Source organism: Corythoichthys intestinalis, chromosome 3 (genome assembly GCF_030265065.1).
Source record: "Corythoichthys intestinalis isolate RoL2023-P3 chromosome 3, ASM3026506v1, whole genome shotgun sequence".
NCBI classification, from domain to species: domain Eukaryota; kingdom Metazoa; phylum Chordata; class Actinopteri; order Syngnathiformes; family Syngnathidae; genus Corythoichthys; species Corythoichthys intestinalis.
The window spans coordinates 60,546,042-60,573,260 of record NC_080397.1 but is presented as its reverse complement, the minus strand read 5'-3'; the positions used below and the strand labels follow the sequence as shown (position 1 = coordinate 60,573,260).

The window sequence follows — 27,219 nt, the reverse complement described above, 5'->3', positions numbered from 1 at the left end:
AAGACAAGTCAACTGTGCCCCAATCTACTACTCAAGAGATCTAATGGACTCAAAAAGTAGGTTACGATTACATATTAGTTTGAAAATCGACCGGATCCACCGTATTATTACACGAGTGACTTCCGGCCCGATCCTAGCTAGTAGTATTGACGCAGGAGGGCCGCGTCTCGTGTCAAATAATAAACTCTGCCGGTTTTTTTTCGCGTGTGTCGCGTTGAACCGCTTCCGGGACGCATCTAACATGCGGCCGAACTGTGACTGGTGTTCATTGGCTGATTCTAACGCCCGCGTTTCACTGCGTTCTCGCGGCGGCCACGTTGTCACGCCGTTGTCGTTTCTGGACTGTCCTACCGTGTTGGTCCTCATTATAGTAGAGAAGACTGAGTAAATATAATCTACACAAAGAAACTGTAACCCGATCGACTCACAGCCTCGAAAAGTAAGGGTTATATTACATCAGAAACTCGTTCGTTACGCGTCCGTTCCAAACCGACTACCACGTACCGAAACGGTTCAGTACTATTACATGTACCGTTACACCCTTAGTATTTATGAATGATTGTAGACTACAGTTAAGTCAGAAAGCTGTAATAAAAATATTATTTTTGAAAGACATAGTCATCCATTTTGTGTTCAATACTACTGACAACATGCCGAAAGCAACTTCAAGTTAAACTAATTAAAAAAAAAAAAAGATTTTATAATCGTTAGTTGCAGTCCTAACTGAAATAGATATCACAATTCTAAATAAGTTTGTAAACTATAAATCAGGGGTCCCCAACCTTTTTCGCACCACGGACCGGTGTTATTTGGGTCTTTTTTTTCACGGACCGGTGTTCTGACAAATTTTGCAACCCATCAAAAATTGCAACGATGCGGTTCTACGCATGCGCGTAACGTTAAACATAGCCGCAAAATGCGCAAATGCAGCGATTCCAAAGTAAACACTACAAACTTTCTTGAAAGAAAGGAATATTAACTTATGTTTGATCATGGAAGGACTTGTAGAAAAGTTCTCCTCAGATTCATCCTGCCATGTAAGCTTCACACAACAGCTGCACACCGCGCTCACCATTAACGACTTCGCCTTGTCGTTAAACATTAACTAAGAAGCCCGCTTTACAAAGATACGATGTTGGAAATTGTAGCAAGGTTTTCAACGCTCTTGTCGCGATGTCAGGATATTCCAGAATGACTTTAATCCAGAACCTCGATAGAGTTGTACTCTCAAATGTACGTTTAATAAGGTCGCCGTCATTTGTGATCTCTCTGTTTATTCAGAAACGGGTCACGAATCCACTCCTTCGCAGTTCGTGGGTCTTCGAGGTTGTAGGCTTGTCAGGTGCCCTTTTCGCCGTAAAAATATTTTCAAAGACGTCTGTTTTCGTGTTATCTTCGCTCGTGTGGGGGCTAATTATTTCCGGGAACAAATGCGCTGCGGCGTAGTAATACGCTACTATCGAGGACAATCGCACATAGATATATTATATACACAAACAAGATGTGCTAGCAGTCCAATCAATGAACTTCTATGACACCATTGTAATCTATCCCGTAGTATTATATCTAGAGTAGACAGAGATATTGGTGTGTTAAGCAGGGGCACAGGGTTAATTCGGCCAGAATGCGGTCGTTATTAAATTATTTTTTCTTTGCGTCCCGGTCGCAAATGCGCCACGGACCGGTACCGGTCCGTGGCCCGGCAGATGGGAACCCCTGCTATAAATTTTCACCTCATAATCCTTCTTTTTCAGCTTCTGTGTGTCCTCCAGATAAGAACATCTCTTCCTCAAAGAAGTCTCTGCCTCTGAGACCCTCAGGAGTTTCTCACAAGTTTCCTCTAGTATCTGTTCAACACAATGATAGAATGACTATGTACTGGAAAATTTGATGACGTATTCAGTATTGCTGTGATATTGCCCTGTTTGGATTGCCTTACTTGTTGCATAGACTCCTGCTTCTCTCTTGCCCTTTGCTGCTCAGAGATGAGCTCAGCTTTCGCACAAGCTAACTGTGTCGCCATCTCCTGCCTCTCCAGTTCAGACATCCCCGCGTGAGACTGTTCATGAGGCACAGTTGGACTCATAAGTGGAGTGTGTCCGGGAAACACCTGAACAACTTTTAGCACCTCTTCCGCACGGGATTTCTGCTTGAGTTGATCTTTCTTCTTTAGCTCTTCTTCCAAACTTTGAGCACATGACTCCCTCTGCCTGTGAAGTTTCTGTATTTGGCAACTAGACAAGACAACTATGTCACAAAAATGGCTTTCACGATAATGTATCTAATCTGACGTTTGAATTCATACATTAATGAGTCTCTTTCTGTCTTTCTCTCGTTCAGCAAAACCTCTAATTGGCTCTTCTCTGTCTCCAGGTGGCCAGTCTCTGCACTGAGTCGCTCTAAGTCCTGAAAGGCATGCTGGGAAAAAAACACCACGGGTAGAAAATGCGTTCAATTGTCTGAAATCATATTTTACCTTTCTTCTCAACTGCAGCTCAGACAGGGAGAGTTCAACCTCATTTAAATGAGACTTTTTCATTCGTAGCGTCTCCTCTTCTTTCTCACATCGCTAAAACAAACAGAGAACACGATGGTTAGCTCACATGCAACTGAGTAAATGCACATGAGTAAACATACTAGTCTGAGGGAGGAAAGGCGCTCATTCATCTTCTCCCAAGCGGAGTGCATCTTCTCTGACGCCTTCTCAAGCTTGGAACGCCTTCTCCAGTGTCCTTTTGATTCTTCATCGGTGTCCTTGTCCTCATCAAGCAAAGTCTCAGCTCTAGAGATAAGCATAAAATGATTATAATACCAGCATGGGATTGCTTTGTGGTGATCTTCCCTTATTTTTTACCTGAATGTATCTGTTTTAACATGTGTTTCTTTCAGGTTGGTTCTTTTGTTTTGGACAGCTTTGGACAGTATGCCTTGAGGTTCAGGTCCAGTTTTATATTTGCATATTTCTGTACATTATGAGTCTGATTTCCATTTGTGTCATCGCTTACCGGCCCGTCTGTCGAGATGTTGTCTGACTTGATCCGAGCAGACCGAATCAAGGTCGCTGTCAATGGACACAGTGTCAAAATTCCACACGGGCACCCCTGTTACACAAAATACAGACATGTTAACCATGAGATGATCATCAGGGGTCAACAATATACAGTTGTGGTCAAAAGTTTACATACACTTGTGAAGAACATAATGTCATGGCTCTCTTGAGTTTCCAGTTATTTCTACAACTCTGATTTTTCTCCGATAGAGTGATTGGAACAGATACTTCTTTGTCACAAAAAACATTCATGAAGTTTGGTTCTTTTATGACTTTATTATGGGTTAACAGAAATAGTGATCAAATCTGCTGGGTCAAAAATATACATACATGGATCTGGAAAAGCGAATCATTGACTTGAACAAGTCAGAAAAGTCACTTGGAGCCATTTCAAAGCAACTGCAGGTCCCAAGAGCAACAGTGCAAACAATTGTTTGTAAGTATAAAGTGCATGGCACTGTTTTGTCACTGCCACGATCAGGAAGAAAACGCAAGCTATCACCTGCTGCTGAAAGAAAATTGGTCAGGAGGGTGAAGATTCAACCGAGAATCACCAAAAAGCAGATCTGCCAAGAATTAGAAGCTGCTGGAACACAGGTGTCAGTGTCCACAGTCAAGCGTGATTTGCATCTCCATGGACTGAGAGGCTGCCGTGCAAGAAGGAAGCCCTTGTTCCAAAAGCGGCACCTTAAGGCTCGACTGAAGTTTGCTCCTGATCACATGGACAAAGATAAGACCTTCTGGAGGAAAGTTCTGTGGTTGAGCTGTTTGGCCACAATGCCCAGCAATATGTTTGGAGGAGAAAAGGTGAGGCCTTTAACCCTAAGTACACCATGCCTACCATCAAGCACGGTGGTGGTAGTATTATGCTGTGGGGCTGTTTCGCTGCTAATGGAGCTGGTGCTTTACAGAGAGTAAATGGGATAATGAAGGAGGAGGATTACCTTCAAATTCTTCGAGATAACCTGACGTCATCAGCCCGAAGATAGGGTCTTGGGCGCAGTTGGGTGTTCCAACAGGACAATGACCCCAAACACACATCAAAAGTGGTAATGGAATGGGTAAATCAGGCTAGAATTAAGGTTTTCGAATGGCCTTCCCAAAACCCCATTGAGAACTTGTGGACAATGCTGAAGAAACAAGTCCATGTCAGAAAGCCATCAAATTTAACTGAACTGCACCAATTCTGTCAAGAGGAGTGGTCAAAGATTCAACCAGAAGCTTGCCAGAAGCTTGTGGATGGCTACCAAAAGTGCCTAATTGAAGTGAAAATGGCCAAGGGACATGTTAGCAAATATTAGCGCTGCTGTATGTATATTTTTGACCCAGCAGATTTGATCACTTTTTTCTGTTCACCCATAATAAAGTCATAAAAGAACCAAACTTCATGAATGTTTTTTGTGACAAAGAAGTATCTGTTCCAATCACTCTATCAGAGAAAAATCAGAGTTGGAGAAAAAACTGGAAACTCAAGAGAGCCATGACATTATGTTCTTCACAAGTGTATGTAAACTTTTGACCACAACTGTATATTATAGCTGCAATGATTACTTGAATAATTCGAGTAACTCGATTTTAAAAATTGATGGAAGAATTTTCTCCGCCTCGAGGAATCATTTAATTTCACTAGGTCTAAGCATGAAGTTTTGACCGGACTACTTTTTAATGCAGCACAACACACTGATGTCATGTGCGAAGAGGAAGAAGGGAGAGGCGGCAGATATAAAGTGGTATGAAAAATATCTGAACGTTTTGGAATTTCTTTCGTTTCTGCATAAAATCACCATCAAATGTGATCTGATCAAAATCACACAGATGTAATAACAGTGTCTGCTCTAACTAAAACCACCCAAACATTTATAGGTTTTCATATTTCAGTGAGGATAGCATGTAAACAATAACAGAAGATGGAAAAATAAGTAAGTGAACCCTCTGCCGAAGGATACTTAAAGAGCAATTAAAACCAATTTTTACCAAACAATTTTAGTCAGGTGTGTGACCAATCACTGATGAGTGGTTTAAAGCTTCCCTGCCCACTATAAAACAAACATCAGGTAAGAGTTGTCTTGATGAGAAGCATTGCCTGATGTGCATCATGGCTTGGTCAAAAAAGATGTTTGAAGATCAAGGATAGTTAATTTGTATAAAGCTGGGCAAGGATATAAAACCATCTCTAAAAGTCTGGATGTTCATCAATCGACAGTCAGAGAAGTTGTCTACAAATGGAGCGAGTTTGGCACTGCTGCCTCTCTCCCAAGGAGTGGCCGTCCATCAAAGATGACACCAAGAGTTCAGCGCAGAATACTCAGAGAGGTAAAAAGAACCCAAGAGTGTCTGCTACAGACTTACAGAAATCACTGGCAGGGTCCAATATCTCTGTGCACACATCAACAATATGTAAAACTATGGATGGCCAAGAATGGTGTTCATGGAAGAACTCCATGGAGGAAGCCAGTGCTGTCTAAAAAAAACATTGTTGCCCGTTAAATAAGGCGTTTGGACACTCCACAGAAGTTTTGGCAAAATATTTTGTGGAATGATGAAACTAAAGTTGAATTGTTTGGGAGTAACACACAACGTCATGTGTGGAGGAAAAGTGGAACAGCTCACCAACATCAACACCTCATCCCCACCGTGAAGCATGGTGGAGGGAGCATCATGATTTGGGGCTGTTCTGCTACCTCGGGGCCTGGACATATTGCAATCCCTAATGGAAAAATGAATTCAAATGTTTTGCAGGAAAACCTGAGGCCGTCTGTCAGACAGTTGAAGCCAAAAAGCGGATGGAGGCTGCAACAAGACATTGATCCTAAACACAGAAGTAAATCTACTTCAGAATGGTTTTAGAAGAACAAAATACATGTCCTGGAGTGGCCAAGTCAAAGTCCAGACTTGACCTAAAGACAGCGATTAATGGCAGACAGCCCAGGAATCTGACTGAACTACAGCAGTTTTGTAGAGAAGAATGGGCCAAGATTAGTCCTGATCAATGTGCCAGATTAATCTGCAGCTACAGGAAGTGTCTTGTTGAAGTTATTGCTGCCAAGGGGGGGGGCCACAAAAGATTCAATAAAATGGTTCACTTACTTATTTTTCCCCCCCTTCTGTCATTGTTTGTATGCTATCCTTATTAAGATATAAAAACCTATAAATGTTTGGGTGGTTTTAGTTCAAGCAGACAGTTTTTTCATCTGTGTGATTTTGACAAAGCTCAGAAACGGAGTACGCTACACCAGCACTTTATTCGGCTTGTTGTTAACATTTGTGCATGTAAAATTCTGCAGCCTGGCAGTTTTTTTTTTTTTTTTAAAACATGGAGGTTTGATAGTTGCCGTCAAATTTTCGGGATCAAAGCAACATTCCGCCTCCGAATTTTATACCCGAATGTTGTTCCGGCCCATTTTCACCCCTGCTTTTACGATGAAGCTCCGTTGCGTTAGATCCCATGACATAGTACGAGTGCGTACCTGCTAAGCACCTAGGCTTGGGAGAGGAAATGTGCTTTGGAAGTTTGTTTTCAGCCGTTGTGCCGTAAAAGACTGAAAGAAAAGAAATGAAAGGTTTGTCTTGTATATTGTCCCGCATCAGGAAAACTGGGCTAGGTGTTTTGTTGGTGACCTCACCTTTCTCACCATTATGTAGAGTCTGAACCCCAGAACTTTCAGAAGGACATTTTTCTTCTTCTCTTTGTTCTGGCTTGTATTGGATGAAAGCAACACTTGCTGTGTCTTTACTACTTTTCACATTTGTGGATGCTTCGCTTCTGTAATTGTTTTGGTGAGTCTCCCTGTCAAATATCACCGTCCTATTAGCCTCCTCCTCCTTGTCAAGCGCTTGCACGCTCCTCTCTGGTAGCGGCAGCTCTATCATTTCCTCTCTAAAGCACCTCACAAAGTCCTCAGTGCAGATACTCTCTGTTGGGGGATGAGGTGCACCCGACATTGCACCATCCTTACAGGTGTCTCCGAGAAGTCTCTCGAGTCTCCACATGAATTCTTCCTTGTGAGACTCCAACTCTACTTTAGTACTTGTCCATACAGGTGAGGTCACCTCAGGAGCCACGTAGTTTGTGATATCTACAGGAAGAAGATGAGCAACAATTTTAAATATTCTAGGATGAACTGAGTCAACATTGGGAAAAAAAATCAAGCATGCTTTCAGAATTCTGGTTCATGTAATATAAATGTTTAAAGGAACAGAAGACAACTGGTATTATTTATGACCTTCATGTGAAAAAAGGTTACTCAAAGAAGTTGTCATGGTTTGAGTGAGTTGTTTAGATTTTGCCCTAGTGTTTCTGTCAGGGAAGCTCAAGTTTGAACTCCAAGACAAGTGTTACCTCGATAGCTCAATTAGAGAAATGAATACGACCAACCAAAGATTGCCTGCTTCGAAGACTTTATACTAGGGCTGTCAAACGATTAAAATTTTTAATTGAGTTGATTACAGCTTAAAAATTAATTAACCGTAATTAATCGTAATTAATCGCACTTCAAACCATCTAAAAAATATACCATATTTTTCTGTAAATTATATATATATTCTGTAAAATAAATTGTTGGAATGGAAAGATAAGACACAAGATGGATATATACATTCAACATACGGTACATGAGGACTGTAGTGGGCATTTCACTCTACTGTCATTTAAATCTGTCTATGCTGTCCTGACTCCGAAGCATCTACTTTTTCCAAAGCTAGACAACTAGTGAACAACGGCTTAATAATCAGACTTCTTCCTTTTTCATCTGATTTATTAATAAAATGGCCTCAAACCATTGTCCTCTTTAGACCGTCGTAAAATTACAAAAAAAAAGTACACAAGCATTGCATTAGCAACAACGTTAGCTTAGCATGCTATACAGGTTCACTAAACATAAACAAAAAGCGTCTCATGCAAATAATATAACATTTCGCTTACTTACATAATATGTACATTCTTTACAACAACCATACTTACGGACAAATCTTGTCCAAGGATCATATAAGCACAACATTATCAGCCCGAGACGTCGTGCAGCCATATTGAACTGGCAAGAAAAACAATAAACCATGTCGCAAAGCGACCACAAGAGTTCGCTGTTGGACAGCACAAAAAGCCTTGCTGTCAAACTTACTAAAAGGCAGAATACTGTCTGAGCAGGACATGTGCGTTAATTGCGTCAAATATTTTAACATGATTAATTAAAAAAATTAATTACCGCGCGTTAACGCAATAATTTTGACAGCCCTACTTTATACATGACATATCAAGGGTACAAAATGATGTGATTCAGCCAGGAGATGTGATCACCCAGAAGTACAATAGAGGCTGGACATTTATACTGTTGAAAGGGCGGTGCCGAAGCCCACCATGAAACGAAACTTAGTAAGAAACGAAACTCATCATCTCGCAAACCTGGGTATTTTTCCATACAAAAACATCTTTGAGCTGAGACCTTGAGCACTGGTCCCGGCTGGTAGAGAGTGAGTCAGATCTGATGAGGGGGTCCACTGACTCCCATTGTATTCATTCAGGGCAGATTGGAAAACACAGGAACATAACAGTCCATATTTGGGCATATTGTGATACAGTCTACAATAGTCAAGGCTATGGGGAGGCACACTCAAACAGGTTAATATAACAATGATGCTCTATGCTACAATGTTCTCATGCAAGCATAACAAAAGCATACAAAATATGATGTATAATGGTTGTGTTTTAAAGCATGAATAAAATTCTCTCACAGTTTCTTGTCTATGTGATTACCTAGCCTAGTACACCAGACTCACCGCTGTTCCAGCTATTGAGTCTGGCCACCATTCAGCGGATAAAATTTCCAGGGCGGAGCAAGCCACAGCAAACAGACAGCGGAGTGGACCAATCAGCGAAGGGCAGATGTGACGTTAGTAAAGCGACGAGGGACTTGCGTGCAGGAGTAAACATACGAGGAGAGCGGAGTTTATTCAACATGGCTAGCGCGAGACAGACTGTTGTCAATGACTTGTGTCGATGTGTTTTTGGTAATTTAAATCTGATTTTACCGTGGATTGGAACATATTCTCAGCTCTCCTTTTCGACATCTGTGTTGTTGTGGAGACGACTTCCGATGCGGAAGAGTGACGTTGCTCGTTAAGAACACGTCACGCAAATAAACAAATCTGTATGGACGGTTGATTTTGTCCTTGCTCTACAGGCCGTTAATGGGCTGGGCCCCAGACTACTCTCACAGTGTTTGAAAAATACAGGGAGAACAGTCTGGCCGTGCCAGGCAAGTAATTACCCATTGTTAGCACCTGTTGTGGCCTGCTTGTGTGTTGACCAAACCGCTGCCTCTTGTGTCACCCACCTGTGCCTCATTGTGTCTTTACCCCATGTCTGTATTTACCGTAATTTTCTGACTATAAGCCGCTACTTTTTTCTCATTTTGAATCCTGTGGTTTATAGTCCAATGCAGCTTACTTGTTGATTTATGTGGGTTAATAGGTAACACTTTTTATATCCATTCAAAAGTAAGATCATTTACCGGATGACACTAAATAAATGATATCTGTTATAAGCATTCATAAACACTCATGACAGTGTCATGTCATAATTATGATTGTCTTATGACAGTCTTATGGTGCCACTGTCTAAGTGTTACCAAATACAATAACTAGCATTTGATGAAACAACTGGAACAGTAACTGAAGAAATAATTAGCATAGAACATGAATTTTGTTATATACAGTATATCGGTATCATTGCAATGCATGCTAGGAGGCATGTTGGGTGACAACAGTGTTGACAGTAGGTGGCAGCAGAGGTTGACCGTCTCCCCTAAGGGACCAAATGAAGCTTCTTGAAGCAATGAAGCTTTGCAGCCAATTGCTTCAAAGCTTCATGGTGGTTCATTTGGTCTTATGACCGCATTAGGTGGCCACAGTAAAATAAAGTGTTAAAGGTTAATATCTTTTAATGTAAATATCCCATAATACAGTGAGGACAGCTGTGGCTTATAGTCTGGTGCAGCTTATCTATGAACAAATGCCGTTTTCGTGTCAAATTTTGTGGGTGGCGTATTATAGTCAGGTGCGCCTTATAGCCCAAAAATTATGGTATTTTTAAGGAGGTGTGTTTTTTTTAAGGTTGTGTATTTTCTTATTTATTTTTTTTTTCTTTTAAACTCTTCCTGTATTAAATCCTGCTGAATGCTTATGATGTTTACCTGCTGGAGCAACTTGTAAATCATGATGATGAGACATGGGGGTGTCGTTGGTGTGGGAGACTGTGCTTCCAAGACCTGTGTCTTTGCTCAGAGACTGGTTTAACCTAAATGCTGCTGAAAACAACAGAACCAAAGTCAACTTTTACATAAATCAACAGTAAAAATATTTGAAGAAGTGTGTGTGCGTTACCTGAATCGATGCAGTCACGCTTGAGTCGCTTACAGTGCTTGACCTACATGGATTGATTCACTTAAGTATTTATTCACAGAACATTTGGAGTTGGAAAAGAAAATGACAGACTTGCAGCTTCCCTAGCTGAGCATCAATAGCATCCAGCAGGAAATCACAGGGGTCCAGTTGCAGAGGTGGTCTAGCCGGTTCGAACCCACTGCTGCTTTTGGGTTGGTCTTTGCGGACAGAAAACACAACAAGTACAGAACACAGCTGATATATACAGTGCCTTGCAAAAGTATTCGGCCCCCTTGAATCTTGCCACATTTCAGGCTTCAAACATAAAGATATGAAATTAAATTTTTTTGTCCAGAATCAACAACAAGTGGGACACAATCGTGAAGTGAAACAACATTTATTGGATAATTTAAACTTTTTTAACAAATAAAAAACTGAAAAGTGGGGCGTACAATATTATTCGGCCCCTTTACTTTCAGTGCAGCAAACTCACTCCAGAAGTTCAGTGAGGATCTCTGAATGATCCAATGTTGTCCTAAACAGTGTTGTTAATCTTACTGAAGAAAAAGTAATTAATTATAGTTACAAATTACTTCTCCCAAAAAGTAATTGCGTTAGTAACTCAATTACCTGAATGTAAGAGTAATTAGTTACTTGGCAAAGTAATTGGTGATAATTACTTTTTTTTTTTTCCCTCAAAAAAAAAAAAAAAAAAAAAAAAAAAAAAAAAAAAAAACATTGGGCACATAATGTGAAGTTTTTTGTGAAGGTTTTTGGTACAATTGGCCGGAGCCCAATTCTTTACCCTAATTTACTCTTGACCCTGAATCAACTGTTAAAAGTTGTTAAAATTGCTCCCATTATTGCATTAGTTCCCTTCTCTCTACTTTCGACATATGAAAGTTTTAAAACTGTTTCATCATTTAAAGATAGATTCAAGTCAAGATTTTGCCGATTTAGAAGTATTTTAGATAAAAAGTTACTTAGGTTCGCTAGGAAGGTTCTCTACAACAGAGCCGTCCTAAAAAGTCTACTGCTTTAAGATGGCGGCTGTCTACTAACGCTTTTAGTGCCATGTCTGTCATTTGCATCTAGTTATATCTATATACATGTGCTATCTACCATGTCTACCATATCTACCATAACATGTGGGCGTAGTTTGTAGGCTATTGGCTACAACATGTATTATTGGAGCTACCTAGCATCGCGTTTGCTCGGCGTCACAACTTTTTTGCCTCCTCCCCACTCCTGTGCTGCTCTGTCGTCTCGGTGAGTCCGTCTCCCTCAGACTTTTCGATCAACATAGTAACACATAGTAACGCATGCCTTTCCGTCCTCAGTAACGGTAACGGCGTTGCCAAGATGAGAAAAGTAATTAATTAGATTATGCACTACTGGAAAAAAATAACGCCGTTAGTAACGCCGTTATATTGTAACGCCGTTATTAACAACACTGGTCCTAAATGACCGATGATGATGCCAAGAGGCCCATGATCACTCTGGATGAACTGCAGAGATCTACAGCTGAGGTGGGAGAGTCTGTCCGTAGGACAACAATCAGTCGTACACTGCGCAAATCTGGCCTTAATGGAAGAGTGGCAAGAAGAAAGCCATTTCTCAAAGATATCCATAAAAAGTCTCGTTTAAAGTTTGCCACAAGCCACCTGGGGGACACACCAAACATGTGGAGGAAGGTGCTCTGGTCAGATGAAACCAAAATGGAACTTTTTGGCCACAATGCAAAACGATATGTTTGGCGTAAAAGCAACACAGCTCATCACTCTGAACACACCATCCCCACTGTCAAACATGGTGGTGGCAGCATCATGGTTTGGGCCTGCTTTTCTTCAGCAGGGACAGGGAAGATGGTTAAAATTGATGGGAAGATGGATGCAGCCAAATGCAGGAACATTCTGGAAGAAAACCTGTTGGTATCTGCACAAGACCTGAGACTGGGACGGAGATTTATCTTCCAACAGGACAATGATCCAAAACATAAAGCCAAATCTACAATGGAATGGTTCAGAAATAAACGTATCCAGGTGTTAGAATGGCCAAGTCAAAGTCCAGACCTGAATCCAATCGAGAATCTGTGGAAAGAGCTGAAGACTGCTGTTCACAAACGCTCTCCATCCAACCTCACTGAGCTCGAGCTGTTTTGCAAGGAAGAATGGGCAAGAATGTCAGTCTCTCGAAGTGCAAAACTGATAGAAACATACCCCAAGCGACTTGCAGCTGTAATTTAGGCAAAAGGTGGCGCTACAAAGTATTAACGCAAAGGGGGCCGAATAATATTGCACGCCCCACTTTTCAGTTTTTTATTTGTTAAAAAAGTTGAAATTATCCAATAAATTTTGTTCAACTTCACGATTGTGTCCCACTTGTTGTTGATTCTTGACAAAAAAAATTAAAATTTTATATCTTTATGTTTGAAGCCTGAAATGTGGCGAAAGGTTGCAAGGTTCAAGGGGGCCGAATACTTTTGCAAGGCACTGTATATGCAAAATAAAGGCACTCATTTTTCTAATCTCATACCTGAGTGAATTTCATCCTCGTCCCCTCGGTCATGGCTGAGCTGGTCCATAGTGTGCTGGATGTACAAATACATTCCAAGGAAGGAGGGTGGGTGGGGGTTTATGTTGTTCATGAGTTGTCTTAGAAACCAAGGCTTTGCTATTCGAGTTAATGAACTTTTTCTTTTATAGGACAATGGAGGTATAATTTGCTTTGTCCTCGACGCAATCAAAACAATGAATATCACATATGGATAGATGGGCACATGCACAAGTAACTCCAAACATACTCGAGGATGATCGGCTACTAGACTAGTTATTTCACCCATTGTTTTTATCTCTATATAAATGGAAGCAAATCATACTTAAATCTTACTTACAAGGAGAAGCACGAAGTTTTCCGAGAGTTCCACAGTTGACGTGATAAGTCTTGAGCAAAAAAAAAAAAAAAAAAAAAACGTCGTGAGGTTGCCATGGCAACCGCGCGCAGCTATTAAGTTTTGCGCGGGGTGCAAAAGCAAACACGGGAGGAGGATTGACGACTAAAATGTGGGAAGAGCACATTTTTTAGTAGACAGTGCATGTACGTGTTGTACGCGTGCATATTAAAAAATATATAAAGTGAAATATATAAAGTGATCCCTCGTTTTTCGCGGTTATTGGGGAACGCCTCCCCCGCCCAAATCGAAAATCCACGATGTTGAGGTGGAGCTTATTTACATTAAAAAAATAAATGTATATTTTTTTGGGGTGTGTTAAATCTATTTATTCAGATTTAACAAAAGTTAATATATATATATATATATATATATATATATATATATATATACACACAGTGGGGAGAACAAGTATTTGATACACTGTCAATGGGAAAACCCATTGGCAGTGTATCAAATACTTGTTCTCCCCACTGTATATATAGATAATAAATCTATTTATTCAGATTTAACACACATTGGAAAGATACAAATAAGACATACCCCCCCCCCCCCAAGTATATTAAAAATAATAATAATAAAACAAAAACAACAAAAAAACAAGCTACGTTAATGTCAATTCTGTCTTTATCACTTGGTAAAACGCGCTATCTAGTGGTGCTCTAATTGTATTTGTTGAGATTTAACACACATTGGAAAGATACAAATAAGACATGTTTTCCACCCAAAGTACATTAAAAAAAAAATAATAAGAAGAAAACAAAAATGAAAAAAAAACAAGTATGTTAATGTCAATTCTGTCTTTATCACTTGGTATAACGCGACATCTAGAGGTCGTTTTGTTTCTTGGTTTAAAAAAAAAATGCAAACGGGAAGTTCTTCAAATGTTCTTCATTGTGCTACATCAGTGTTTTTTATTAACCTTTTCTGAGTCCAAGGGCGTAGGTTTGCCAAGGGACGGTAGGGACATAACATTAGCAACTTTTCAGGATGCTCAAATTGTCCCCACCAACTTTTAAGCAACCTTATCTGCATTTTACAATGAGTTCAGCTATAAAGGTCATTTAGATTGTCTCCCCTTGTGTTGTTAGGATAGAATTGACCCTACCATTATCAAGTGAGTTACTTTCATTATGTTCAGACTTACCCCTTTTCACTTGCGGAATGTGCCAGTCCATTTTTTTCCTCTAATGCACCTTTGATTGGCTGATGACTAGAACCTCCACATTCACACAATCCCGACAGAAATACATGTCAATATGAAGCCTTCTCTGCCCTCTTTGAAGAGGAGGGATATTAGAATTTTTTTTTTTCCCGGCCAGCAGCAGCAGCCACTGTAATCTAAAAAGTTGTCAATGTTGTGGAGGTGGGGAACACACCACGAATTTTGCTACTGAAAGTCCAACCTGCATCAGTTAGCATAACATTAAACTGTGTGAACTTGCTAACCTGTAAAACTAGAAGAAAGCTGCTTAGAGAGGTGTCTTCCTGTATGTTTCCTACTGTCAACTTTAATTTGACTGTGCATTTGTGCATTTATTCATTAATTAAAATGTATTTTCTACATTATTTAAAAAAAAAAAATTTTAGCAGCCTATACACAAAAACACAACCACTATAAATGTCTTTTATATGAAGCAAGCATTTTGAAAAATGACGCTCTCCCTATGAACATAATTTTAACTTTTTTCATTTTTATGTAGTAATGTATGTAGTATTTTTGACAAATGTACCCAATCTGTTTGGTCTTATTAATGTCCCATCCCCAGCAAAAATTGTACATGCAGGTTATCGTCCCTACCAATGTTGAGACCAAACCTACGCCCTTGTCTGAGTCACAGCACGTTTTTACATTGGAAAAAAATCGTCACGTCAAAAATGTTCCAAAATTACTTACTATACAGTCTATTTCATGAAAAACATAATTTCTCAGTATTTATACTTACACAGTGGGAATCTTAAACCTGTTTGGATGAACACAAAGCCGATATCCTGGCAGGAATCTTCTTCAACAGCTCTCAGTCTCTCTGTTTTTATTTTTTGTAGCAGTTAGGCTTGAAAGCTCAGAATTGTCAATTGCTCTTTAAAGAGCATACGACATGAGAAAAAAAGTCTTAAATAGCATTATTATGTGAATTACAATCATATTTTGAGACAATGCGACTATATCCAAACTTTTTGCAAAGGGGGCCAGATTTGGCATGGTAAAAATGTGGGGGGGCGGCACGGTGGCTGAGTGGTTAGCACGTCTGCCTCACAGTTCTGAGATCAAGGGTTCAATCCCGGGCTTCGGCCTTCCTGTGTGGAGTTTGCATGTTCTCCCCGTGCCTGCGTGGGTTTCCTCCGGGAACTCCGGTTTCCTCCCACATCCCAAAAACATGCATGGTAGGCTGATTGAACACTCTAAATTGTCCATAGGTGTGAGTGTGTGCGTGAATGGTTGTGTGTCTCCTTGTGCCCTGCGATTGGCTGGCAACCAATTCAGGGTGTCCCCTGCCTACTGCCCGAAGTTAGCTGGGATAGGCTCCAGCACCTCCGCGACCCTCGTGAGGAATAAGCGGTATGGAAAATGAATGAATGAATGAATGAAAATGTGGGGGGCCGACTTTGGCTGACGTCCTTTTAGAACAATAGTAGAACAATATATTTAAGCAATATATAACAATATATTTAAGCAAAATTTAGCAAGCCATTCAGTGTGTCACATTTGCTTTATTATTTTTTCAATGAATAATTTCAACAATCTCGCAAACTAGCCTTTGCGGCGTTCTCTTTCGACTCTCGGGCTCTTGCGAAATACTACTGTTGTGAAATTAAACTAGCTTCAAGTTGCTTCAATTTCCCGCTGTGTATCTTCCCTGTAATCTTGTCGTACATGTCAGCGTGTCTTGTTTGGTAATATCGCCTCACATTGAAATCTTTAAAAACAGCGACTGTCTCTTTGCAAATGAGGCAAGGCACAGTTGTTGCATATTTTAGTGAAGAGAGTCCAATTTCCACCTATCCTTGAAGTCAAATTTTTTTTTGTTGATTGTCGCCATTTTAGAAAATTGGAAGTAGAGGGTCACACGGAGTAATGTTGCTTAGGCCTTAAATACCTGCAACATGAAGCAATTATCAGAGAATCCCAAAATTTGAAAAATAAGGTCCTAATGAAACTTTTTTTCAAATTTGTGAAAAGAAAAGTCAAAATGAATATGTGTAATAAGCGCTGTAATATCTATAACCCATGCTAAATCATGTTTTTTTTCTCATGGAACCTGCAGATGCATGTGTCGACTTGCATCCGTCATTTTTTTTTTCCAAAAAGAAACGTCAAAATTCTAAATTAGTCTGAAAATCATGAATTTTAAGTGTATCAAATGTGATACATTTTGCAATAAATTATTAAAGTGCTGCTGCCTTTTAGTGGGTAACTGAGCAGCAGCATTTCGCGTGTAAGCTACTTCATTTGCTGGTTGCACTACTGCTGACCAATTTATTAAGTCTGTGTGCGGGCCAGACGTTATTGATCTTATGACAGAGGCTGGGGGTCGGATGAAATTTGACCACGGGCCGCATTTGGCCCCCGGGCCACACTTTGGACATGTCTGCTTTAGCCTGTTTAGATGAACACAAAGCAGATATCCTGGCAGGAAACTTGTTCAACAGCTCTCAGTCTGTTTTTTTTTTTTTTTTAATAGCAGTTAGGCTTAATAAGCTCAGAATTATCAATTGCTCTTTAAGTCTCTTTAGGCAGAGGGTTCACTTACTTACCCACCCCCAAGGATGCTATCCTCATTAAAATATGAAAATCTATATATGTTTGGGTGATTTTAGTTAAAGCAGACTCTGTTTTTAAATCTGTGTGATTTTGACAAAGATCAGATCATATTTGATGGTGATTTTATGCAGAAATGTTCCGAAATTCCAAAAGGTTGAGATACTTTTTCATACCACTGTACTGTAGATTTTTATATGGTTCTTATTGGAAAAAAAATAGTGCTTCAAAAAAAATTCTCATTTGTCATGTTTAAGGATGGGAATCGAAATCTGATTCCAATTCCGAACCGGTTCCTAGTGTTTCGAGGCCTCGACATCACAATGAAAAAGCCTTAACGATCCCTTTAACGATTCCTAAAGACGCGTATTGCGTCGTGACTGTCTTGTTGTCCAGACGCATCAAACTAGCATGGCGCCAAGAACCACCCGCTCCAAAGCTTGGCTACACTTCACCAGGAAAGAGGGTGAAAATGAAAGGTTACGATGGTTTAGCATGAGCATTGCAGCCGTAAACATAACAATGACAGCACGTAGGTTCAAATGCTCGAAAGTGTGTCTTCACTTCACGAGGAAAAATTACAACAAAACGACTTGCAGTCATTGCAAGGTGGAGATAACTGCATCGGGAGGGAATAGACTGCACTATCCTCACCGAGATAGCTATACAGCTAGCTATACTCCGAAATGACGATACAGAATACGGTATAATTTGCTGACTTTCAACCATCACTTGAAGAGTGAAACTAAAAATAAAAATTTAACAATTTCATCCCCAATAACAAACAGGTTTGCATCAATGTAAATCAGCGATGATTAGCTGTTAATACAGTAATAACAAAACGGTTAGCATGCGTTCGCTAGCATTAGCACATCGTTCAAACCACTACACAACTGGATTTAAGTGTCCGATCGCGAGTGGAAACACAACAACAACAACAAAAAAAGATGATACATACAGGCGTTGCCTCTGTATATATTAACATTAACAAAGAACGTAGGCTCGTAGAAGTGTTTCCTTCTCTCACTAACTCGCTCACTCGCTTGGATGCGGCATTTCTTCTTCGGGTGTAAGCGCGCTCTTCTTCACGTGAGCGCGTTCTTCTTCGCGTGAGGAAGCGCAAGGGCGCCCCCACTTGAGCATGAAAGCACCATAAAAACTAAAAGGTAAGCATTTCAATATACTAGTAAATAATACGCTTTAACAGGGGTCCCCAAACTACGGCCCGCAGGCCAGATACGGCCCGCCCCGACATTTGGTCCGGCCCCCTGAACAATACCAGAGAGCATTTTGAATTTTTATTTTCTTTCTCAATAGTGTTATTTATTTTCTGGCCTTTTTCTGTGAAGAACTCAGAGAGGGTTATTTGGTTATTATCTATTTGATTAATAGTGTTATTATTATTTAATTATATTATTATTTTTATTTTATTAGGGCCCGAGCACTCAGCGTGCGAAGGCCCTATTGTTTTGCAAAGGATTATTATTATTATTATTATTATTCTTCTTTTTTCAGGGCAAATGAAAATGGCCAATTTGGAGGCCTGAACATGCACGAAAAGTCACCAAAATTTGCACATACGTGCGGCTTTGCGTAAATTTCGATAATCTTGTGTCGTTTTGAAAAAATGTCAAAAAATGGCTCAGTGGCGCCCCCTTTACCCTTAAAATTTTCAAAAAGGCCTCTCCTCTCAGGTTTTCAACGTAGAGCAATGAAATTTGGGGAGTAGATACCTTATGCCTAACTGTTCAAAAAAGCCTCTTGCACCCATATTCCAAATCCAACAGGAAATCGGATATTTTGGATCAAATGTGAAATTTTTATCGGTTCACAGTTGGAGTTTACATTTGGAGGCCTGAACATGCACGAAAACTCACCAAAATTTGCACATACATGCAACTTTACGTAAATTTTGATAATCTACAAAAAAATTTAACAAAATGGCTCAGTGGCGCCCCCTTGAAATTTTCAAAAAGGCCTTTCCTATTAGGTTTTTTCAACGTAGAACGATGAAATTTGGCGAGTCGATACATTGTGCAAAACTGCTCCAAAAAGTCTCTTGCACCCATATTCCAAACCCAACAGGAAGCCGGAAATTTTGGATCAAATGTGAAATTTTATCGATTTACATTTGAGACCTTGTCGCTGAAGAAAATAGTTGGATCGTCTTCAAAATTGGTCAGACTATTCAGGAGACATATGAGATCTTAAGTTTTGAAAATGGTGAGTTTTCACTCAAGGGTCTGACCTGGGCGTGGTCCCAAAGTCGGCCATTTTTGGGCAAAATACCAAATTCAGAAAATGATTAAAAACTCCGTGATACAACGTTCAATCTTTTTCATTTCTAGCATGTATATGAGATATCCCAGCCTGAACACGACTGCATTGAAATATTACCCATTAGGCCTGGCGCCCCCTAGTGGGAACAGGAAATGGCCTTCTTTACGAGACAGGCTCCTCCTCCAAGGGAAAAAAATCTATTGACCTCAAACCTGTTTCAGGGGAGCCTCAAGACATGTGTTCAGGTCCCTGATGAAAAATATTGAGGTTTCGTTGAAGCGGAGAGGTCCAAACTGGAAGTGAAAATGACCGTCAACAATTTGTCTCGCCAAAAATTTTGAACAGTCATAACTCGGCAGATATGCAACATATCTGCGCCAAACTTTCCGTGTTTGTTGAGAGTCATACCCTGAAGGTTCTTGTAGGGGTCATTTGCATCAACTCTACAGTGCCAACTAGTGGCGACAGAAAGAAGTTTTAAAAAAGGCCTTTCCTATTGGGTTTTTTCAACATAGAGCAAGGAAATTTGGGGAGTAGATACATTATGCAAAACTGCTCCAAAAAGTCTCTTGCACCCATATTCCAAATCCAACAGGAAATCGGGTATTTTGGATCGAATGTGAAATTTTCATGGGTTCACAGTAAGAGTTTACATTTGGAGGCTTGAATATGCATAAAAACTCACCAAAATTTGCACATACATGCGGCTTTGGATAACGTTCGATAATCTTGCAACGTTACGAAACAATTTAACAAAATGGCTCAGTGGCGCCCCCTTGAAATTTTCAAAAAGGCCTCTCCATTTAGGTTTTTCTAACATAGAGTGATGAAATTTGGAGAGTCAAAACTTTGTGCAAAACTGCTCCAAAAAGTCTCTTGCACACACATTCCAAATCCTACAGGAAATCGGGTATTTTGGATTGAATGTGAACTTTTTATCGATTTACAGTGTGCACATTTTACACCTTGGCACCTAGGGAATTAGTTTGATCATTCTCAAAATTGGTGAGACTGTTCATGAGGCATATGAAATCTTAAGTTATAAAAATGGTGTGTTTTCATTCACGGGCCTGACCTGGGCGGGGCGCCAAATTCTTCCATTTTTTCGCCAAAACACCGAATTCGGAAAATGACTGATAACTCCCTCATACAACGTTCAATCTATTTTAAATCTGGCATGTGTGTGAGGTATACCAGCCTGAGCAGGACTGGATTGAAAATTTACCATTTGTGCCTGGCGCCTCCTAGTGGGAACAGGAAATGCCCTTTTTTACGGGACACACTCCTCCTCTAAAGGGAAAAAATCAATCTACCTCAAACCTGCATAAGGGAAACCTTAAGACCTGTCTTCAGGTGCCTGATGAAAAATATTGAAGTTTCGTTGAAGCGGAGGGGTCCAAACAGGAAAGTGAAAATGACTGTCAACAATTTTTCTCTCCAAAAACTTTGAACAGTCATAACTCGGCAGATATACAAGATATCTGCGCCAAACTTCCCGTGCTTGTTGAGAGTCATACCCTGAAGGGCCTTGTAGGGGTCATTTGCATCAACCCTACAGCGCCAACTAGTGGCGATAGAAAGTCACTCGTTTTTCCAAAACATGTCCAGTTCTTTTCAGGTTGGTCATTGTAGTTTCAAGACCTATTAAAATACTTTTTTACGGCCCATGTCCACGTGTCTCTGTCTGTTGCCGTGACGACCCTTTGTTCGCCATTTAAAGGAAATATATTTTTTTCAGAGACTCAGGGAGCTTATAGAGCCACAATAGTTGGCACACTTGGTCGAATTGGCCCAGTTAGAAGATTAATTTGGTTTTGAATAAGGGCTTGGCTGCACAGCTCAGTAGTGGCTCCTTTTTTGTAGTACTCTCTCCAATAGGGGTTTTTATCTCTTGGGTGTGGGAATGTAAAGAGGCGACTTTCGAGCTTGTTAGGTTCTAATGAGATGATTAGAGAGGAGGATCTGCCACCACCCTGACCTGCACACAGTCTGAGTTGCGTGACGTCCGAGTTGCGCTAGATTGCGAGGGCCCGTTCAGTCCTGCTTGCAGGCCTAGTTTACTTTTGTTCTGTGAAGAATCCAGAAAGGGTTATTTGATTGTGGCTTCCTGAAAAACAATTACAGTGCCTTGCAAAAGTATTCGGCCCCCTTGAATCTTGCAACCTTTCGCCACATTTCAGGCTTCAAACAAAGATATGAAATTTAATTTTTTTGTCAAGAATCAACAACAAGTGGGACACAATCGTGAAGTGGAACAACATTTATTGGATAATTTCTACTTTTTTAACAAATAAAAAACTGAAAAGTGGGGCGTGCAATATTATTCGGCCCCTTTACTTTCAGTGCAGCAAACTCACTCCAGAAGTTCAGTGAGGATCTCTGAATCATCCAATGTTGTCCTAAATGACCGATGATGATAAATAGAATCCACTTGTGTGTAATCAAGTCTCCGTATAAATGCACCTGCTCTGTGATAGTCTCAGGGTTCTGTTTAAAGTGCAGAGAGCATTATGAAAACCAAGGAACACACCAGGCAGGTCCGAGATACTGTTGTGGAGAAGTTTAAAGCCGGATTTGGATACAAAAAGATTTCCCAAGCTTTAAACATCTCAAGGAGCACTGTGCAAGCCATCATATTGAAATGGAAGGAGCATCAGTCCACTGCAAATCTACCAAGACCCGGCCGTCCTTCCAAACTTTCTTCTCAAACAAGGAGAAAACTGATCAGAGATGCAGCCAAGAGGCCCATGATCACTCTGGATGAACTGCAGAGATCTACAGCTGAGGTGGGAGAGTCTGTCCATAGGACAACAATCAGTCGTACACTGCACAAATCTGGCCTTTATGGAAGAGTGGCAAGAAGAAAGCCATTTCTCAAAGAGATCCATAAAAAGTCTCGTTTAAAGTTTGCCACAAACCACCTGGGAGACACAAGTGGAAGAAGGTGCTCTGGTCAGATGAAACCAAAATTGAACTTCTTGGCCACAATGCAAAACGATATGTTTGGCGTAAAAGCAACACAGCTCATCACCCTGAACACACCATCCCCACTGTCAAACATGGTGGTGGCAGCATCATGGTTTGGGCCTGCTTTTCTTCAGCAGGGACAGGGAAGATGGTTAAAATTGACGGGAAGATGGATGCAGCCAAATACAGGAGCATTCTGGAAGAAAACCTGTTGGTATCTGCACAAGACCTGAGACTGGGACGGAGATTTATCTTCCAACAGGACAATGATCCAAAACAAAGCCAAATCTACAATGGAATGGTTCAAAAATAAACGTATCCAGGTGTTAGAATGGCCAGGTCAAAGTCCAGACCTGAATCCAATCGAGAATCTGTGGAAAGAGCTGAAGACTGCTGTTCACAAACACGCTCCATCCAACCTCACTGAGCTCCAGCTGTTTTGCAAGGAAGAATGAGTAAGAATGTCAGTCTCTCGATGTGCAAAACTGATAGAAACATACCCCAAGCGACTTGCAGCTGTAATTGGAGCAAAAGGTGGCGCTACAAAGTATTAACGCAAGGGGGCCGAATAATATTGCACGCCCCACTTTTCAGTTTTTTATTTGTTAAAAAAGTTGAAATTATCCAATAAATTTTGTTTCACTTCACGATTGTGTCCCACTTGTTGTTGATTCTTGACAAAAAATTAAAATTTTATATCTTTATGTTTGAAGCCTGAAATGTGGCGAAAGGTTGCAAGGTTCAAGGGGGCCGAATACTTTTGCAAGGCACTGTATTTTTTACATTTAGGCACTCCTGCAATCGTCACACTTTTTCTGTTACAAACTGACATCAGAGAAGGGAAAAGTTATGTGGCCCTCACAGGAAAAAGTTTGGGGACCCCTGCAAGTTTAACACATATTGCCAACGGCAGAACAACGACCTATATTCCAATATATACCAATATTTTTTTATTTCTATTAGAAAAATGTTTCAGTAAAATGTTACACATTCTTGTGCATTTGCCACTTATTGTCAAAGTTAATATTGAGGCTTTGGGCCTCTTTTGAACTCTTTGTGAGTTTGTAAGGTTGTGACTTCTGATTAAACAAACTCGATGCCAATCAAAACGTTTGTTCTTCTTTTCCCCCAAATTAGAATCGATAAGAGAATCGCTAAAAAGAATCGAATCGTTAAGATAGATCGATAATGGAATCGGAATCGTAAAAATCCCATCAATTCCCATCCCTAGTCATGCTATAAAACAATTTCGCTGCGGCACAATATGGTATGGTCCAAATCCGATTCAGCCCACCACCACCACCACCACAGCTTAAAAAAATCCTAGAGGAAACCTTGCAAGCATATTCCCAAAATTCTCACATCAAAACATTTGACTCAAATGTAGTAATTCCTGGGAGCCGTTCGGACATTTAAAATACATAAATAAAAAAGACATGCTGTATATCCAGTGTTTCAACAACTTTATTTCATTTTAGTTGTGCATTGGTTGTTATAAGACATTGTTATAAATTGAGGGAAAAATACACCATTTATGTAAAAACAACCACCTCTAAATTGGGATTTACATCTGAATACACCTACAGTACGTGTATCGGGGAAGTAGAAGTCAAGGCATGTCAGCAACCTTTGATATTTCTACCAGTGTTGACTTTCATCTTTACATAGATTAGTCAAATCAGCAGCAATTACCTAAAACAACCTCCAGTTAGTTAGATTTTGTTTGAACAAGGCGAGAAAAACATTTTGTTTCCATCCGTATTTATCTTTCACTCACTTTTAATCCTGCATCAGCATGAAGCAGCATCAAATAGGAAGAAAATGAGTGCCACCATAGCACGCAAATCTATTCTTATACTTAGAAACAGTAGAAATATTCAACCGTTAGAGTCATGGCACCCACAAAAAGTAAAAGAAATTAAAGCTGAAATCACGCCAAGACTACCCCTTTAATAAACGGAAGGCAGATGAAAACATTGTTTAATCTACAGTAGGCGCGCCGCATTTATATAACACTTTGGTTGTTTTTCCATTTCAGCACGAGGCTGAAAACTGAGCAATCGCCACTTCGTTGGATTATTGCTACAGATATTTTGTCCTGTACAGCATTTTCTCATTAATGTGACTACTGGGACGTCTTTCCCCTCTCTGACAAATCTCCAGATGATACAGTGCCCTCCATAATTATTGGCACCCCTGGTTAAGATGTGTTTTTTAGCTTCTATTATTTTTTTTTTAATTCAAATAATATGGGACCTTAATGGAAAAAAAGAGAAAAATCCAACCTTCAATACAAGTGCATTTATTCAGTGGGGGAAAAAAATCCCACATAAAAAAATGATGATTTGACATCAAATAATGTGTGTCACAATTATTAGCACCCCTGCTTTTAATACTTTGTACAACCCCCTTTTGCCAACAAAACAAGGTCTGGGGACTGAGATGGCCATGGAAGGAGCTTGATTTTGTGTCTGGTGAACCATTTCTGTGTAGATTTGGCCATATATTTAGGGTCATTGTCATGCTGAAAGACCCAGTGACGACCCATCTTTAGCTTTCGGGCAGAGGGCAACAGATTTTGATTTAAAATGTCCTGGTATTTCAAAGCATTCATGATGCCACGCACCCTATCAAGGTTCCCAGGGCCTTTGGAAGCAAAACAGCCCCACAGAATCACTGACCCACCCCCATACTTCACAGTGGGTATGAGGTGCTTTTCAGCATGCGCATCTTTCGTGGCACACCAGACCCACTTATGCCCCTTTCCCACTGAAACTAGCGGATCAACGCGTGTTTTTTCCAAGCCGATGCAACCCACTAGCAATTGGCTTTTGGCACCTTTTCCATTAACAAAAAAAAAAAAGCCGTGTCTTTTTTTTTCTTTCACTTGTCTAACCCCCCACCCCTTCTCAGCCGTGCGTAAGGTTACGTGACGTCACCATGCTAAGATCAATGTCGGCAAGTGCGACCGAATTCATTCAGTTCAAGGAAGTAAACAATGCAGAGCATTATGGAAGCCTCCTTTCCGTTTGTGTTCTCTGTTTTCATGCTTTTTACTGCCCTCAAAATGGTCGAGGATCAACACTCTGCTTGTGCTGAGGCAACGTAGGCGACGTGAATTCTTCTTCTTCGACTAGCTTTGTTGTTAGCTTCGATGTAACTACGGTTGTAGGGCGTGTTAAATGGGAGGCGACTGGCATGTTGCTATGATGCACCACGTAAGTGCCTACGTCACCACGTAGATTAGGGTGCTGACTGTTGACCCGGGGTTTTGCTTTCACACTGCATGACGATCAGGGCCGAGGTGATTTTAGCGCGGGTCGCTTGGCGGGTTGATTGACACGGGTCGCTGCACCTTTCCCACTGCCACCAAAAGCCGATTGTTAGTGGGTTGACACGGGTTTTTTGGCCAATGGGAAAGGGGTATTAGAGTGTTAGAGAGGCCCTGGGAACCTTGTTAGAGTGCATGGCATCATGAATGCTTTGAAATACCAGGACATTTTAAATCAAAATCTGTTGCCCTCTGCCCGAAAGCTGAAAATGGGTTGTCACTGGGTCTTTTAGCAAGACAATGGCCCTAAACACATGGCCAAATCTACACAGAAATGGTTCACCAGACACAAAATCAAGCTCCTTCCATGACCATCTCAGTCCCCAGACCTTGTTTTGTTGGCAAAAGGGGGTTGTACAAAGTATTAACACCAGGGGTGCTAATAATTGTGACACACATTATTTGATGTCAAATCATCATTTCTTTATGTGGGATTTTTTTTCCCACTGAATAAATGCACTTGTATTGAAGGTTGGATTTTTCTCTTTTTTTCCATTAAGGTCCCATATTATTTGAATAAAAAAAGAAAATAATAGAAGCTAAAAAACACATCTTAACCAGGGGTGCCAATAATTATGGAGGGCACTGTATTTTTGGATTGATAAAGCTTTATAAGAATGAGAGGATGACACGCTGTTTAAAAACGGTCACAGTGTGAACTCGCTATCATTATCCGTGATTTCTCTTCTCCAATGTAATATGTTGTAAAGTAGTGATGTGAATGACCACTGTTTTGGTGCGTCATCATTTTTTTCAATATGTTTGAACATATGTGTCCAATATTTCCGTATCGTGGGTTTAAAAAAAAAACAAAAAAACTTTAAAAACAAAAGGCCCCTCTTCTGTTTTTTTGGTGCTATAAACATGAATTGTGTAGCCACGTGTGGGTGTGCCTCCAAGTTTTCTTCTAATATTGTGGAGTCCACCACTGTTCAAATGCTACATGATCATGTTTCAAATACAGGTAGTCCCCGAGTAACGAACAATTTCCGTTCCTACTCTGGCAACGTGACCCGAATTTCCACGTAAATCGTAATAAAACCTTCAAGTCCCCTGAAATCTTGAAATAACGATCCAAAAAGACCAAAAGTATTGTGTTTTGTTTAATAATGGAGGATACACTGCCCTCTGGCGGCAGCGTTGGGTCTGGCTGGACCGTCGCCTTGTATGACTAAGAAGCACTCAGACGTCTGACATGTATAAAGGATAGCTGTGCTCTGGTTTGGCCCACATAAGGCTGTAAGTTGTTTCAGCTAATATACAGTCATGTGAAAAAATTAGGACACCCTATGGAAGCCTGTGCGTTTTCTAACATATTTGGTCATATGTATATTTAATATCCATTTTAACAATCTTGAGAGAGTCAAGTAATAGAACTAAACAATTAAAACTGAAAAAAAAAAATTTTTTTTTAATAAACTTTCTGTGAAATGAAATTTTTTGTTGAGTGATAAATTAGGACACCCCCACATTCAATCCCACTTAAAATGGCTAAAATCACACAG

The 27,219-nt window shown here is 40.3% G+C and overlaps 1 protein-coding gene across 1 annotated transcript in view; it reads right to left on the bottom strand.

The window, feature by feature from the left end:
* Positions 1–13,340, bottom strand: part of si:ch211-102c2.8 (trichohyalin) — a 35,929-nt gene extending 22,589 nt beyond the window's left edge. Inside the window, exons 1-15 of the mRNA XM_057831274.1 lie at positions 13,320–13,340; positions 12,962–13,016; positions 10,538–10,644; positions 10,427–10,469; positions 10,237–10,350; positions 6,673–7,125; positions 6,517–6,588; positions 3,006–3,101; positions 2,855–2,927; positions 2,638–2,782; positions 2,477–2,569; positions 2,306–2,418; positions 2,129–2,234; positions 1,940–2,059; positions 1,734–1,847 (exon numbers count right to left, since the gene is read on the bottom strand). Coding sequence (XP_057687257.1) covers positions 1,734–1,847; positions 1,940–2,059; positions 2,129–2,234; positions 2,306–2,418; positions 2,477–2,569; positions 2,638–2,782; positions 2,855–2,927; positions 3,006–3,101; positions 6,517–6,588; positions 6,673–7,125; positions 10,237–10,350; positions 10,427–10,469; positions 10,538–10,644; positions 12,962–13,010 — 1,698 coding nt within the window. The 5' untranslated portion in view covers positions 13,011–13,016; positions 13,320–13,340. The remainder of the gene's footprint in view (positions 1–1,733; positions 1,848–1,939; positions 2,060–2,128; positions 2,235–2,305; positions 2,419–2,476; positions 2,570–2,637; positions 2,783–2,854; positions 2,928–3,005; positions 3,102–6,516; positions 6,589–6,672; positions 7,126–10,236; positions 10,351–10,426; positions 10,470–10,537; positions 10,645–12,961; positions 13,017–13,319) is intronic.
* Between the last annotated feature and the right edge of the window lie 13,879 nt (positions 13,341–27,219).